Below are 17,859 nucleotides of genomic sequence, written 5' to 3'. Positions count from 1 at the left end.
AGCAAATAAACAAGTTTAGATAAAAATAATGGATTAATTTGTTTCACTAGATTAAAGAGACTGAGGGCAGCACAAGGTAGTGACAGTCACACTGATTACAGTGATCTGCTGGGTGTAGTAGTTTGGGAGAAATTTGCCAATTCAGTAGCAGCACATGCATAGAGGACTACTAAAGTAGTCCTTGATATTCATAAGCTGCAGGCTAGCTACACCCACTCTGCCCTCTAGCCATTTATTGACAGTTGCCTGCCTATTACTGTGCATACAATGCATAGAGATAGAAATGTCAATCAATGGCTGGAGGGTGTGGTGGGTGGGTGTGGCTAGCCTGCATCCCATGAATATGCAGCACTAGTCCAGTGTCTGGCTGCTTTTAATAAAATGCAAGCTTTTCCAAAAACATGGTAACAGATTCCATTTAAATCTAGATTTTTGACTCTTCAAAGTAGCGCCCTCTAGCTGATAGAACAGATTTACCCAGTCAAGGCATTCTATTAACAAATTAATTCAGATATTGTTCAGAAATTTCTTCCCAACATTGTTGCAGAAGTTCACACAAATGTGCTGCACTTGTAGGCTGCTTTACTTTCACCCTTCTGTCCAGTTCTTCCCAAAAAGCTCAATGGTGTTTAAGTTTGGAGACATTGCAGGCCGATCCATTCTTTGAAGCCTGGCAGCCTATGGTTGTCTTCTTACAACCTAGAAGTATGTTTTGGATGATTGTCTTGCTGTAATATGAACCCCTGACCAGCTAGGCCACACAAAATGCTGTGGTAGCCCTTTCTGTCCAGTGTGCCAGTCGCCCTCTGCAAGTTGCCAACTTTGAATCCAGCAAAAGAGCCCTAGACCATCACACTCTCTCCATGTTTGGCATTTTGTTGTCACATATTCAAGAACCATCATTTCACCTACTCAACGGTGTACAAAAACCAAAGATGTCAGAGTTATTCTATGATTCTATGAGCCTGGGTTCACACAGGGCGGATTTGTTGCTTATTTCCCGCGGTTGGCCGTTGCATATCCGCATTGCGGCCATTCCGTCGCGGTTGCAGTGCAATGCAGTGCGAATGTGTTTGGCCAAAATCCCGTTCTCACAGGGCGTAAAATTTTCCGCAGAGCCGCAGTGCGGATAAGCAACTGCGTCGCGGTTTTGAAATATGCAGCATGTCCAATCTTTTGACGGTTCCGCAGCGTTTTTTTTTACATAGGGCCCCATGAACGCAGCTACAACCGCAATGAAAACCGCTATTGCTTGTTTTGCAGCGGTTTTCATTGCGGTTCCGCAGCAGATTGTTCGCATGAAAAAGAGGGGCAATAAAGTTTGTTCCCAGGAAGTGGTTCAGCGGCCATTTTAGCTGCTTGGCGCCATTTCAGCCAGGACTTGATGGAGACTGGAAGCAGGGAGCAGGAGCTCTGCCGGCAGAACCCCCCCCCCCCACAGCGGCACCAGAGCCCCCCACAGCGGCACCACAAGAGCCCTCCACAGTGGCACCAGAGCCCTCCACAGCGGGCGTGACCAGAGGCCTCCACAGCCGGACCAGGGCCCTCCACAGCGGCACCAGAGCCCTCCACAGCGGGCCCAGAGCCCTTCACAGCGGGCGGCACCACAGCCCTCCACAGCGGGCCCAGACCCCCCCACAGCGGCACCAGAGCCCCCCACAGCGGCACCACAAGAGCCCTCCACAGTGGCACCAGAGCCCTCCACAGCGGGCGTGACCAGAGGCCTCCACAGCCGGACCAGGGCCCTCCACAGCGGCACCAGAGCCCTCCACAGCGGGCCCAGAGCCCTTCACAGCGGGCGGCACCACAGCCCTCCACAGCGGGCCCAGAGCCCTCCACAGCGGGCGGCACATCGGATAACGAAGGTAATGCACTACTTCGCCTATCATTGCTCTTTTGCGTCCTTTCTCTTTTGCATTGCAATGCATTTTTCCCGCCTTTTTCCTCCCTTGCTTTGCTGCACAATTTATGGCCTTTTCATCTTTTGCATTGCAATGCATTTTTCCCGCCTTTTTCCTCCCTTGCTTTGCTGCACAATTTATGGCCTTTTCATCTTTTGCATTGCAATGCATTTTTCCCGCCTTTTTCCTCCCTTGCTTCTTTCCCCTTCGGCATCTGACGCGAAGATGTGAGCCTCGTTGTTATTTTGTGCAAATTGAAATTCTGCGCCACTGGGCACTAATGTTGTGTATGTAATGAAATGCAACCATTCTCTGTTTACTCGCAGGACGAAAAAGATTTTCGGTTGTCGCAAAGGATATATCGGGAGTATGGCGTGGTACCAGCGAATGGGTATAAACGTTGCCAGGATGATAACATTGGTGAGTGTAGTGTGCGCTGACACAACCATATCCACCCACTTGGAATGCTATTCAACTTTTTTTCTTCTTTCTTCCCCCCCCTTCAGGTTGAAAGTAGGCCTGAGATATGGGACCCAGCCGAGACGGGCTGCAGCGACCGAGATTTAAAGGCAGACGCCTGGCTATCGGTATGCACTGGCATGTATCCCGATTGGGACTCCGGAACTGCTGCCCTCCACAGTGAAATACGTAAGTTTACACTCCTGAAACTGCTTTGTTGTTTCTTCCTTGGATGTACTCAGAACTGTACTGCATCTAACAACACTCTTTATTGCAGGTGTCGGTGGTACTGCTTGTACCCTGTTTAATTGTCCTTTTTCATTATTTGCAGTTAAAGATGTCAAGAATCGTTGGCGGTCGGTTCGGGACCGCTACAAGAAGCATGAAAAAGATTGTGAAAAAAGTGGCATGTCGCCTTCACAAAAGAAATGTCCATACCAGGAGCAACTGCGCTTCCTCCGAACTAGTCGAGTGTTGCGCGCGTAAGTGCAAATAACTCTCCTAGCTCGGGTTCGATGTGGTGTCATTTTGAGGTTCTAGGTCTCTAATGTTACTCTTGTTTCGCCAACAGATCCAGCGGGAACATTGGGGCCGCGCCTCCCACGGACACCACCGCTTCACCTGACAAAGATGGGCCGGGACAGGAGCCGTGTGACGATGAGTCCAGAGAAGGTACCCCAGCCTTGGAGGACAGCCAGCGTAGCACGCCCGATTTGAACCCCACTTCTGTTTCTCCAGAAGGGGGGGAACAAATTGTGTCGTGTGGCAATACTACTGCCCCTGCCAGCAGAGCATGTGTTAGCAGGGTGGTGACTTCCGCGCGGGCCAGCCGCAGCGTTGCTGCTGGCCCGCGTCGGAAGAATAGCAAGGCAGATGCCACCCAAGAGGCGCTGTCTTTATTACGCCGTTCTGAGACGGCCGACCAGTGGGACACAATGGGTACAGCCATTGCGTCCCGCCTTCGTGAACTCAGCTCAGAGCGGCAGTGGACAATTCCGCCAGTTCTGTACACAGTGCTAGAGATTTTCGGATCGCCAAGAGCCATTGCCGATAGCACTGCCATTATTGTGGCAATGAAAAATGCAGCCTTTCCTGTTCAACACTCAAACCGCATGCTGCCTGCACCCCAATCTTTCCCTGATCAACCGCCCAGGGTTTCTAGGACACCGGTATACCCCATGCACCATGGCTCTCCTGACACTGGCTACGGCGACACTGCCTCAGGCGGTTCCCCATCACAAGCGTCATTTCTATCACTCATGAATAGCCCTCTGCAACAGACATCGCAACAGTCCACCTCACGACTGTGCACGCCACCAAATGCATCTCAATGCATTATAGGAGAAAACTCTTTTACTTATACGACATTGGAGTAATCGCAAACGTTCAGTTTGGGATAACTGCAATGTCCTACAGCAAACCATCGGAAAGTATAGGTTCCGTGGTGCTGTTGCCGTATCTGCCAATGCACGGATTATGCTGGTGTCCCAGAAATCCAACGGATGGTCATGGGAACGATTGGGGTTGCAAACATCGCTCACTCCCAGCTAACATGTGCTCTGCGGCAAAAGAGGCAAGGCGCACTAATTCCATTACGGCAGTGGCACGCACGTAAATTTCTTTGCGGCCTGTGCTACTGTACGAGAAGGACTGCCTTTTTTTTTTTTTTTGTTTTCAATTTAACGCTGCCTTATTGTCCTCCAAGATTGGGGTACATCACTTCTCTTGACTCATAGTCCTTTCTTTCCCTATATTTATTTTCATGTCTGTCTGTTTCCATGCTCGCTCTATGTTTGTAACAGGAGTTCGAGCATGGAAAAAAAAAATGGTGATGACAACAGGGCCATTCTGCGTGCCTGTTGCCATCATCATTTTCGCTTGCGGCATGACCGGCAAGTGTGGCCAGAGCTATACTGCTTGTGGATTGGCCAGTGAAGGAGAAAGTTAGTTGTATTCAAGTAGTGGTAATTGGTATGTGCGCTGAAAAAAAGTAGACGGCTCAACTAAAAGATATGTTTATTTTGCACAAAATAAAAAACCATCATTGTCTAACCAATTCCGTTTCTTTACAATGCAGATTATATGTTTTGTGCGCCGGAAAAATTTGGAGAACAATCTTTTTTGTGAAATATTAAAACATTTTATTATGAAAACTGTTTAACACAATTTTATTGAAGTTTTTAAATTAAAGGTGGAGGAGTGTCCTTTTGTGCCTTCAATAAAATACGTATTTCTCTACGCAGTTTGGTTTCCGCTTCCTTCTGGGGCTGGGCGCCGGGGGAGGGTCACACTGCAGTTAGGGCTGCACACCACCGACACAGGAGAACTGCCATGGCACGGTGCCTTCGTGACTAAGGAAATAGTCAGTGAAGAGTTCGCGTACCTGCACTGCAGTAGCAGGCGTCCTACCTCCCCCCCAGTTGATGACCGTGTCAAAGGCAGGATCAAGTTCTTCGACATCTACCTCTGGGCGATAGTCCCGGAGGTAGTTGTGAAGAACACAACATGCCTTGACAAGGTCATCAACTGTGTTAGGGTCTACTAACAGTGTAGTTCCTAGAACTCTCCACTGACTCACCATAATCCCGAAGGCACACTCAACCACACGACGTGCCCGGCTCAGCCTATAATTAAAAATCCTTTTCCGGGCATTCAGTCCTCTCCGCGGGTATGGGCGCAACAGGTTTGGCATCAACGGGAAAGCCTCATCCGATACCATCACAAAGGGGACTGGATGTGTGGTTCCCGGGAAAGGTTGTGGGGCTGGGAGCGTGACGCCATCTCGGAGAATTTGCATCCCAATCTGTGATGTTCGCAGCACCCGAGAATCCCCAGTGCTGCCATAGGCGCCGACGTCGATGCAAACAAATTTGCTATGTGCATCAGCCACGGCCATCAGGACAATTGAAAAAAATTTTTTGTAATTGAAGAATTTGGAGCCTGAGTGGGCTGGCTGAAGCACACGCACATGTTTGCCGTTGACGGCGCCTATGCAGTTAGGAAATTTGGCAACATCTTGAAAGCCTGCTGCAACACGTTGCCAAGTGTCCTCGGTAGGTGAAGGCATCACGATGGGCTGCAACTTCTGCCAGATGGTGCTGCATGTGCACCTCACAATTTCGGTGATGGTTGATTTACCAACACGAAATTGGAGATGCAGGGATGCATAGCTCTCTCCTGTGGCCAAGAAGCTGAAAAGAAGCAGAGAAGAGAAAAAAAAATTAGTACACAATGAAGACTTGCATTACATCAACACTTCTATGTATGCAGTATTCAGATATTGTTCTCAACACGAAATAGATCGGAGAACGCAGAAGAATTCGTGTGAAGGAAATAAGATTTGCAATTGAAAGGTATACATGGGATGTGGGGGGGGGGGGGGGGGCGTGAAATTCTCATTATCCATTCCACACATGGTTCAGATTTCCATTCTCCCCATCCCAAACAAAAGGGGAGGGAGAATGAGAAAATGAAAACATGTTCCTGCTACACTCAGAAAGGTAACTTGGTCCCGTTCACTGCCGGTGCACAACAAAGGTTGCCCAAGTTTGCTGGTCTGGTAAGTTCAACAATGTAGCTTCTGACAATGTCAATGAAGTCAACCAGCCACAAGATGATGCTGTTCTAATGCCACGCACGGGCAAATAAAGACCCACCCGTCCCGGTGAGATCGGGGTAGCCGTGCAGGTGTCATGATGGGCGTGGTGCTAATAACAGGGGTGCTTGATAGCCCAGCTGTGAAAAAGCAGTGTGACGTAATGCTATAGCATTACGTCCTACTACCGGAGCAATCAGTGCATAAAAAAAGGTACCGCGCAAAAATCACAGAACCAAAAAAAAAAAAAGGAAAAAAAAAAATAAATAAATAACTACAGTGACACAATAAGAAATGTAACTTACCGAAGGGTGATGAGCAGCCTTTCTTCTGCAGTGATCGCCTTCCTCATCTGCTTGTCCTGGTAGGTCAGATCCCAGCGCACCAGCTCCAGAAGGCGGTCAAAGGCCTCCAGAGGCAGGCGACAAATAACCGCTGCGGTTTTTTCCGCAACAAAGGGCCTGCGGATTTACCGGCGGCAGAACCGCAGATAAATACGCGGTCAAAAACGCGTCTTAATTGGGCCATTGCATGCGGATTTGCCGCAGAAACGGAAAGGTTGCGGCAAATCCGCAGCGGCAAAACCGCGAACTTTCAGCAACAAATCCGCCCTGTGTGAATCCAGCCTGAGAGTTTGATTCATCAGTCCATAAGACCATCTTCCACTCTTCAGTAGTCCACTGGAGGTGCTGCTTTGCCCAGGCAAGTATTTTTATTTTGCAGTCTTAGCAATGGCTTTCTTACTGATGCTCTACCTCTCGAACCTGTAGATAGAAGTCTTCTCTTCACAATTGAAATGGAAGCTTGATTATCTTTTGCTGCACTAAGCTGTGCTTGAAGATTTTGTTCTGTGAAGCAACAATCACACAGATTATTGAATCATAAAACCTGTCATCTGATCTTGCACTGGCCTTTGGTCTGTCAGAGTTTCCTCCAGTTTCCAAGTGCCTTTTAAAAATGTACTGACTGCCACCTTGGCTTTCTTGACATTTTATTTGTAGGACGGATCTACACTTCTATGGCTTGTGATTGTCTGTCTTTATTTCTTATTTGGGTAATTGCCTTTTCTTGCCATTATGCTGTGTTCTGTCCTGAAGAGCAAAACTGTCCAAATCCTGCCATAGAGAGTGTTGCAATGCCGTCTGTTCTAACACTGTTAATATAGAATCAGGGGAGTTGAAAGTAATGTGCAAAGGTTTGATAGTTCTCAGTAAGAGAAACTAAGTAATCTTGTAGATATGATACCTTTTTAATGGCTAACAAAAACATACAATGTTAATGCGAGCTTTTGGTCCTACGCAGGGTCCTTCATCAAGGCATAATGAAATGGATCTGAAGAGGCATGCATATATATACACGCATGCTTATGACAAGGCACAGACATGTGGGATTAATTTACACTTAAAATAATATTACAACAGAAATACAAACATAGATGTGAAGGTTTTGTGGTATTAGTGTTAACAGATGATCAGGTCAGCAATGTTATCTAAGTTATAGATGTCTCACGCTTCCCAGTCACACATGACTTTTGAAGAATTTAACAGTGTGTTGAAAATGTCATTAGTTGTTCTAAACTTCTTTCCCAAATTCTTTTGTGGCGCTGTGATTTTAAATTGCCTTTCAATATAATAACTGTCATGTTCTCCAAGTTGTGTTCGTGAGTAGAAAAGTGCTCCACCACAGGGAATTCTGTCTTTCGCTTTATAATTGTGTGGTGATGAGACCTCATCCTTGCTTCAAGTTTCTGTTGTGTTTGCCCAGCATATAGGGCCCCAACAGGATATTTACTGCATAGCATCAGGTGCACAGCATTGAACGTGGAACATGTCTGCAAAAGTTGAGACACCGGTAAGAATAGTTTGAATCCAATTTCAAACCCTAATTTGCTTTCCTTGCCATACAGCAGTTGTACTTGATGTGTTCCTTGAAAAAAGTCCTTTGCTTAAATTCATAAATTCAGACTATTGTTACGTTTCAGGTTACAATTTCAAAATATTTTTATATTTTAATTTACTTTTGAACCTTTGAACTATTTCACATAATTTGCTGGACTTGAACTGTGTTCATGTCAAAAATAACTGGAAAAATTGAGGTGTTTTAAAACTTTTTCACCAGTAGTGAGTCCCCATCAAAATATCCCTGAGTTGTTGGAAATAGCAACCGTCGATAGGAAGTAAGTAAGTTAGTGGGAATTTGAAAAGTTGAACAAACCATTTTAGTGCCCAAAACTGACAACTAAAAGCATTATAAAAATGTTTGACGGCTAGAAGACTTGAGGTATGGGAAATGCTTCCATATCCATAGAGGAAAACCAGGTACTTGCATCAATGTTAATCTCTAGGTCGCACAAGAGATCCCCATGATCCTTAGTGCAAGAAGAAAGAATCTGTGTCTACATCAGCCTCGAAAGCATAAGTGCAACATATCATTAAACAGTAAGCCTCCATGATCTAGCCAAATTGCAAACTTTGATTTTACCACTCGTGTACCACATATGTGAAAGCCAACCAAGCACAGGTCCTAAGATGTTAGTTGAATACAAGTTAACAACTGACATTGGTAACAAAAAAAATCTTGGAGTCAAGAGTTACCAGACATAACTATGTCCATTTGCATCCCCTAACACCTCCTCCGGTCCCTCTCCCCGGCAGTTATCTCCCATCTCACCAATATATTCAACTTCACTCTGACTTCTGGCATTTTCTCTCCTCTTTCAAACATGTCATCATATCCCCACTGTTAAAGAAACCGACTCTGGACTCGACTGATGCTGCCGACTACTGCCCCATCTTAAACCTCCCCTTTATCTCCAAACTACTAGAATGCTTGGTTACTCCCACGTTATGAGCTATCTATCAGACAACTCTCTTCTCGACCCCCTATAGTCCAACTTCCGCCCCCAACAATCAACAGAAACCACCCTTACGAAGGTGTCAAACGAGCTCCTGACAGCCAAATTGAGGGGTAACTACTCTCTATTGATCCTCCTTGATCTCTCCGCAGCATTTCACACTGTTGCTTACAAATTCCTCCACAATATGCTTTGCACCATTGGCCTAAAGGACACTGCTCTCTCCTGGTTTTCCTCCTACCTATCTGACCGCTCATTCAGTGTCTTCTTTGCTGGGTCTACCTCCCCTTCTCTTCCCCTTGCTGTTGGGGTCCCCCAAGGCTCCATCATTGGCCCCCTCCTTTTCTCTATCTACACAGCCCCTACTGGACAAACCATCAGGATATTTGGCCTCCAATACCACCTCTACGCTGAGGACACCCAGTTATACACCTCCTCTCGTGACATCTGTGCACCATTCCTCCAAAACATCGCCTGTCTGTCCACTGTCTCTAACACTATGTCCTCTCTCTACCTAAAACTAAACCTCTCAAAAAATGATCTTCTGGTGTTCCCACCCTCTACTAACCAACCTCATCGTGATATCTCCATCTCAGTGTGTGGCACCAACATAACTCCCAGACAGCACGCCCGCTGCCTTGGGGTTGTATTCAACTCTGATCTCTCTTTAACCCCCCACATCCAATCTGTGGCCCGATCATGTCAGCTGCACCTCAAGAACATTGCAAGAATCCACCCTTTTCTCTCTGGACACACTAAAAATGCTCACTGTTGCCCTCATCCACTCTCACCTTGATTATTGCAACTTGCTGCTGGTCAGTCTCCCCTGCTCCAGACTCTACCCCCTCCAATCCATCCTGAATGCGGCAGCGATGCTCAGCTTCCTGTCTAGCCTCTACTTGGACGCCTCTGCCCTTGACCAGTTACTGTACTGGTTGCCCGTCACATACAGAATTTAATTTAAACTCACTACCTTCATCCATAAAGCTCTCCATAGCACTGCGCCGCCCCACATCACCTCGCTCATCTCAATCCACCACCCAGTCCAGGCCCTCTGCTCTGCTAACGAAATCAGACTGAGTGCCACTTTAATTCGAACTTCTCATTCCCACCGCCAAGACTTCTCCAGAGCAGCACCAGTCCTCTGGAATGCGCTACCCAAAACTATCCGCTCAATCACTAATTCACAAAACTTCAGGGGTGCTCTAAAAACGCACCTCTTTAGGGAGGCATACCATATCCCCTAAACCAAACCGCTCTGTACTCCGCCTGATAATATTGCTACCTGACCTAGCGACTGCGACCAGCAGCCATCAACCGCCCCCTACAGTCACACCGATTCAGCCACCACGCGGCTTAATGTCTGACCATTGCTTATATGTATAGCATCCCACACTCTCCACCTCACTATACCATGCACATCCCCAGCCCCCTTACCTTCTGTATCACCCCATTATTTGTAGTATGTAAGCTCGTTGGAGGGAACACTCACCCCTACTGTTTTCATAAACTGATTACTATGTAACCGTGGTTTTTGTATTTTTGTACTTTTGTCTTTATGTAGCCCCCTGTTTTTGTAAGCCCTGCGGAATATATTTGGCACTATATAAATAAAGATTATTATTATCTTCCATTACTGTCCAGTTCCACAATAAAACAGCGGCTTTACCAGCATGTGTAGCATCTTCATCGTTCAGGAATATCTTCCATCCCTTCGTATCTTGTGAGGTCCTCATATCCCCTTCTTTCTAACCTAACACTATAGGAGACTCTTTCTGTCTCTCTTTCCAGAATCTGTCACACAGCCAGCATCCAGCTGAACCCAAATATATTACCAAAATGACAAATTTATAGTAATTATGGGAATTTCTTCTGCAATTTTCACAGGCTTTAATGTTGGCATGATAATAAAAATTTCCATCCAGGGGTATACTGTGAACTTTCATTGTTTTGGAGCATGGGCTACATTTCAGTTAATAATGGTGGATATACTGTGTGTTACATATGAAGAGTCCATGGTTGACAAATGTTCTTTCTTTCTCTCCTTTTGGAGCATTCTATAACTTTTCTGGCTCTTTTCCCCTCTTTCCAGTTTGGGGAACTTGGGAAATGTTGACCTAGAATAATAGGAGTGGCCTCGCTTCTAAGAGATTTCATTGGGCCCTCAATTTTCTGGTTCCAAAGTACTAGAGTCTTTATCACCATTTCTTGTAATTACAGGAATGTTCATCGCAGGCATGCACATTGTGATGGCGTGTAAGTGCACTCATTGTCAAAAATCCAAATCATGATATGAAGCATATTCAGGTATATTTGATACCACTGAAATGGCTCAGTATGCAGTTGGTCACCATCAAGAATATTTTTCTCAAAAAGTTAAAAACGCCATCCTGAAAATTGGTGATAAGAAACTTCAATGTACGGAGCATATACACTCACTGTCAAAAATAATCAACCATTAAGGGAGTTGTGAGAAATCAAATTAAACTTTCTCTGTGTGATTGTAATGTTGATACAAGTGATTACAGTACCAGAGCAAAAGGATCATTTATCGTGGAGAATTGAATCCTTGAAGGGAGGCTCTAGTACCCTGTTGTACCGCCTCTGGCTTGGATACAAGATGTGATACAGATGGGCATGGAGGCTCTAGTACCCTGTTGTACCACCTCTAGCTTGGATACAAGATGTCATACAGATGGGCATGGAGGCTCTAGTACCCTATTGTACCGCCTCTAGCTTGGATACAAGATGTCATACAGATGGGCATGGAGGCTCTAGTACCCTGTTGTACCGCCTCTAGCTTAACATAGTAACATAGTATGTAAGGCCGAATGAAGACATTGTCCATCTAGTCCAGCCTGTCTATCCTACTGTGTTGATCCAGAGGAAGGCAAAAAAACCCAAGGCCAGAAGCCAATTAGCCTTTTTGGGGGAAAAATTCCTTCCCGACTCCCTAATGGCAATCAGACTGTTCCCTGGATCAACCCCTAATAGTTCCTACCTGCCTATATACCAGGATTGACACTTAACCTAATATTTATATCCTGTAATATCCTTTTTCTCCAGAAAGACATCAAGTCCCCTTTTAAACTCCTCTATGGATTTTGCCATCACCACTTCCTCCGGTAGAGAGTTCCACAGTCTAACTGCTCTTACAGTAAAGAACCCCTTTCTGTGTTGGTGATGAAACCTACTTTCCTCTAATCGTAGCGGATGTCCTCTTGTTACCGTCGTGGTCCTGGGTGTAAACAGTTTGCGGGAGAGATCCATGTGTTGTCCCCTCATGTACTTATACATGGTTATTTGGTCGCCTCTTAACCTTCTTTTTTCTAGAGTAAATAGTCCCAATTTGGACAGCCTCTCTGGGTATTCCAGTCCCGTCATTCCATGTATTAGTTTAGTTGTCCTTCTTTGAATCCCCTCAAGCACTGTGACATCTTTCCTGAGCAGCGGTGTCCAGAATTGTACGCAGTATTCCATGTGAGGCCTGACAAGTGCCTTATATAATGGAAGGATAATGTTCTCGTCCTTCGCCCCTATACCTCTTTTAATGCACCCCAAGACTTTATTTGCCTTTGCAGCAGCTGACTGGCATTGGTTACTCCAGTTTAGTCTATTATCCACTAATACCCCCAGATCCTTTTCCATATCACTTTTCCCTAGTGGTACCCCATTAAGTGAATATTTGTGACATCCGTTTCTCCTGCCCATGTGCATAGTCTTACATTTTTCAACATTGAACTTCATTTGCCATTTTTATGCCCAAGCCCCCAGCTTATCCAGGTCCGTTTGTAGCCGTACATTGTCCTCCGTTGCATTAATTATATTGTATAATTTTGTGTCATCTGCAAATATTGATATTTTGCTGTGCAGCCCCTCTATCAGGTCATTGATAAATATGTTGAACAGAGTGGGGCCTAGTACTGAACCCTGTGGCACCCCGCTAGCGACTGTGGTCCAATCAGAGTACGCACCATTTATTACCACCCTCTACTTTCTATCGTTGAGCCAATTTTTTACCCACTTACACACGTTTTCGCCCAGTCCGAGCTGCCTCATTTTGTATATTAGCCTATTATGTGGCACGGTGTCAAAGGCTTTAGAGAAGTCCAGATATACAAGATCAATAGATTCTCCCTGGTCCAGCTTAGAGCTTACTTCATCGTAGAAACTGATCAGATTTGTCTGACATGAGCGACCCTTCATGAATCCATGCTGGTGAGGAGTTATTCCCTTAATTTCCTTGAGGTACTCATCGATGGCGTCTCTCAGAATCCCCTCGAAAATTTTTCCCGTTACTGAAGTGAGACTTACTGGCCTGTAGTTACCAGGCTCACTTTTGCTCCCTTTTTTGTAAATTGGAACCACGTTGGCAATGCGCCAGTCCAATGGTACTACTCCGGTCTTGATAGTGTCTAGAAATATTAGGTATAGCGGCCTAGCTATCTCGTCACTTAGTTCCTTTAGTATCTTTGGGTGTAATCCATCTGGGCCCGGCGATTTATCAATTTTAGTTTTCTTTAGACGCTTCCGCACCTCCTTCTGCGTTAGGTATGAGATATTTTGTGAGGGGTTCGTTTTATTCCCCTGCATCTCGTGTGGCATTTCCTTTTCTTTGGTGAACACACTTGAGAAGAAACTGTTTAGTATATTTGCTTTCCCTTCGTCATCATCAATGATTTCTCCTGCATTGTTTTTTAAAGGACCAGCGCTCTCCCTGCAAATCCTTTTGCTGTTTATGTAGTTGAAAAATAGCTTCGGGTTGTTTTTGCTCTCTTTTGCGATCCGTCTTTCTGCTTCCTCCTTGGCAGTTTTGATCGTATCTTTGCATATTTTGTTTTTTTCCCTGTATGATTTTAGCGCTTCTTCGCTGCCTTGTTGCTTTAGTAGTTTGAACGCTTTCTTTTTTTCATTTATTGCCCCCCTTACCATCTTGTCGAGCCACATTGGTTTCCTTTTAGCTGAGTTTCTTTTATTTTTAAAGGGAATGAACTACTCACATGAGGCGATTAGGATCCTTTTGAACTTTTCCCATTTTTCCTCTGTACTGATATTTTTGAGGATGTTGTCCCAACTAATGTTACCGATAGTAGTTCTAAGCTCATCAAATTTTGCTTTACTAAAGTTTAGTTTCTTTGCCACTCCCTGATAAGGCTTCCTATTGATTGACAGCTGGAAGTTGATTATATTGTGGTCGCTGTTCCCCAAGTGCCCCTCAACCTGCACCCCCTTTATACGTTCCGGTTTGTTGGTTAGTACTAGGTCCAGAATGGCCCTCCCTCTTGTTGGTTCCTGCACAAGTTGGTTCAGGTAATTGTCTTTAATTACTCTCAAGAACTTATCACCCCTGTGAGATTTGCAGGTTTCGTTCTCCCATGTTATATCTGGGTAATTAAAGTCCTCCATGATAATTACTTCGTTTCGCTTTGACACCTCTTCTATCTGCCTTAGTAGTAAGTTTTCAGTTTCTTCTGTTGCTTTTGGTGGTCGATAGAAGACCCCTATCAGGATTTTGTTATTTTTTCCTCCCTGTATTTCTACCCACAGAGATTCCACCTGTTCGTCTCCTACCCCTATATCCTCCCGTAGCCTCGGCTTCAAGTTCGATTTGACGTACAGACATACCCCTCCCCCTTTCTGGTTCCTTCGGTCTCTTCTGAAGAGATTGTACCCCTGCAAATTCACCGCCCAATCGCACTTATCATCAAGCCATGTTTCAGTAATTCCGACTATATCATAGCTTTCATCAGTCATTCTCGCTTCAAGCTCACCCACTTTACCGATCAGACTTCGTGCATTCGTGGTCATACAATTTATATCATTTTTTTTTGTTTTTTAAATTTGTTTTGTTGCTATTCGTACTTATGGCTGATCTATCAGTTCTAACTGTACTAACCCCAACCCCTGCTCGTCCCCCATTCCCTTTGCTTGGACCCGGATCGCTAATTACACTGGCTACCCCATTATTTCTCATTTTACCCTCCCCCCCAGTCCCTAGTTTAAACACTCCTCCAGCCTTCTAGCCATCTTTTCCCCCAGCACAGCTGCACCCTCCCCATTAAGATGCAGCCCGTCCCTACGGTAGAGCCTGTAGCCGACCGCAAAGTCAGCCCAGTTCTCCAGGAACCAAAATCCCTCCTTCTTACACCAACTCTGGAGCCACTTGTTTACCTCCCAAAGATCCTGCTGCCTTTCTAGTGTGGCTTTAGGTACAGGTAGTATTTACGAGAAAACTACCCTGGAGGTCCTTGCCCTGAGCTTGGACCCTAAGTCCCTGAAATCATTTTTGAGGGCCCTCCATTGACCTCTAACTTGTTCATTGGTGCCAACGTGCACCATGACTGCTGGATCCTCACCAGCCCCTCCCAGTAATCTGTCAATCCGATCCGCGATGTGTCGAACTCGAGCGCCAGGAAGACAACACACCGTTCGACGATCCCGGTCTTTATGGCAGATTGCCCTCTCTGTCCCCCTAATAATTGAGTCCCCCACCACTAGAACCTGTCTAGCCTGCCCTGCGCTCCCCGTCCCCGTCTCACTGGAGCAGTCATCCCCCTGGCGTTCAGAGGGCGTGTCGTGCTGCAGTGGTGCTGGCTCTATAATGGCATTGCCCTCATCTGCCAACGTTGCAGACATGTTGGGTTGTGCCAGTTCAGGACCAGCCTCCCTGGATCTATTCCCTCTACGCCTCCTTCTATCTGACACCCAGCTGACTGCCTGCTCCCCCTGCTCTTCCGTACTACCATCCGCCCCCGCCTCTACCCCAGCGAGTGTCTGCTCAGTGAGCACCAAACTCCTTTCCATGATGTCAATGGCTCTCAGTGTTGCCAGCTTGGATACAAGATGCGATACAGATGGACATGGAGGCTCTAGTACCCTGTTGTACCGCCTCTAGCTTGGATACAAGATGCGATACAGGTGGTCATGGATGCATACAGGTTTTGTATTGCATCCTGCGACGTATCAGTCCACAGTTGCTGTAACTGAGCCTCTATATTGTGCAAAGTTAGAGGCTATTGAAGTTGGTTTCCTATACATCAACCCATACATAGATAGTCCTATTGGTGATAAATCTGGTGACCAGACAGGCCATGGAAGCATGGCAATGTTGTGGAGGCATTTCCGTGATACCCTTGTGTGTGCGGCCGAGCATTATCCTCTTGGAAGATGCCTCTTGGAAGCCGCCATGAGAGGAACACATGTGGCTGCAGGATGTCTTGAACATATCACTGAGCTGTCATTGTCCCTTGTACCACTACTAGGAGTGACGAACTATAGGATGCGAAGGCCATAACACCAGCGGTGGGGGCAGTATACCGCTCCACAGCAAAGCCAGGATTGAGGCGCTGAGCCTTAGGTCTACAGACATGAACATGGCCGTTGTCAGCGCCCAAACTAAACCTGAATTCTTTGCTGAAGACAACCTGATTTCACTCTACAGCAGTCCAGTTTGATCATCCATGATACCACTGCAAGCAGAGGCAATAATGGGTGGGTGGGTGTCAATAGCAGTATATTGGATAAATGTCCTTCAACCAAGCAACTTAAAATGGTTCCGAAAAACAGGAGTCTAATGATGGTGCCACCTGTCTCTGGATGCTGGACAACGTGCTTGTTGGATAATCAGATGATCCTCTACTGGTGGTCTGTCAAGCACACCCTGAACCTGGTCGCCTTGTGTGCATGGCTTCACACTTCCACTGGTCTCTGTACTGGTAACTCGTACCGGGACGTTGGTGCTACTATTGCCGTCATTGTACTGGACTTTTGGGCAGCTATGAAACTGGAGTTCAATGCAGTTGAATTGAATGGCGTTCAATGTGCTGGTGGCCTGGATGGGAGAATTTTCGTGTTGAATAAAAGGCACAAAATAAAATAATTGAATAAAAGTGAGGGGAAGAGTAAGAGAACGTCCCTCGCTAGTCATTCCTTAATTTGGAATTCAAGGAAATAGGATTGAGCTCCTATACCAGGACTGATGTGGCCTTGGCATCAACTCAAGCACCAATGGCACTTCAAACAGCAGATCAGTGGGTATCCGAGAGGTGGAACCGCCATTGATTAACCATGGATGACTTAGGCAACCTACACAGCAGAGCGTGGTATCAGTCTGGAACTTGGCCTGATATCGCACTCATTCAATGTACCGGTAGATTCAAGTCATTTTTCTACCAAAAATGCCTCCCATCATTTCATTAACATTGTGATCCTCTGGCGTGGCTTTCAGTCGTGTCGAAGGATTGGCAAGTGTTTGCCATTGTTTTCAGTGGGAGCCTCGCATCGCACTCACATGCACTTCGCACGCCCTGTAATGTGTTTTCCTGTCCCATTGAAACAATGGGCAATGTGTGTTGAGAGAACGCCCAAAGATAGGACATGACGTGATTCTCTCCCGCGATGCAGGGGAAAAACATGCTCATATATATGACCCCATTCAAAGGAATGGAGTTCATATTCGTGTGAGATTTATGCACCTCGCAATGCGCAAACTGGCCTTATCCTGACGATGGGTCATCAATAGATAAGTCCGGGAAAATTATTTCAAGCAGTAAATGACATGTTGTGTTAAACATTGTAGATTTTATACAAACATTTATAATTTTATACAAATTATAAACAAAATTTTACTCAGAAGTAGTACAAGATAATTTAGTTACATAAAACAAAAGAACCATGTTGTTTTATGCATACGCCCGTGGCCATGAGCCCTTAGACTTAGAAGGTGCGGCACAGACCGCCTGAGGTAATAGTATGGGGGTCACTAATAGGCGGTAAGCCTGCATGGTGCCCTACATGTAACTGTGTGACCGACACCCTGCAGAGGCCTCATCTATGTACAAGTATAACACTAAGCCGCCTCCTCCTATGACCGGTCGCTGTGTGAGGGGCCGCTCCTCTGTAAGCCTGCATGGTGCCCTACATATAACTGTGTGACCGACACCCTGCAGAGGCCTCATCTATGTACAAGTATAATACTAAGCTGCCTCCTCCTATGACCGGTCGCTGTGTGAGGGGCCGCTCCTCTGTAAGCCTGCATAATGCCCTACATG

At 46.0% G+C, this 17,859-nt stretch overlaps 1 protein-coding gene across 1 annotated transcript; it reads left to right on the top strand.

Annotated features, from left to right (window-relative positions):
- Positions 1-2,270: 2,270 nt before the first annotated feature.
- On the top strand, positions 2,271-3,736 carry LOC136613479 (uncharacterized). Its single transcript, XM_066594058.1, has 4 exons — positions 2,271-2,321; positions 2,408-2,549; positions 2,692-2,842; positions 2,932-3,736. Exons 1-4 carry the CDS (start codon positions 2,271-2,273, stop codon positions 3,734-3,736), a joined length of 1,149 nt encoding a protein of 382 aa, XP_066450155.1.
- Positions 3,737-17,859: the final 14,123 nt, after the last annotated feature.

This window comes from Eleutherodactylus coqui, chromosome 1 (assembly GCF_035609145.1).
Source record: "Eleutherodactylus coqui strain aEleCoq1 chromosome 1, aEleCoq1.hap1, whole genome shotgun sequence".
NCBI lineage: Eukaryota > Metazoa > Chordata > Amphibia > Anura > Eleutherodactylidae > Eleutherodactylus > Eleutherodactylus coqui.
The sequence above is the reverse complement of the archived record's forward strand: the minus strand, read 5'-3'. Positions and strand labels throughout refer to the sequence as shown.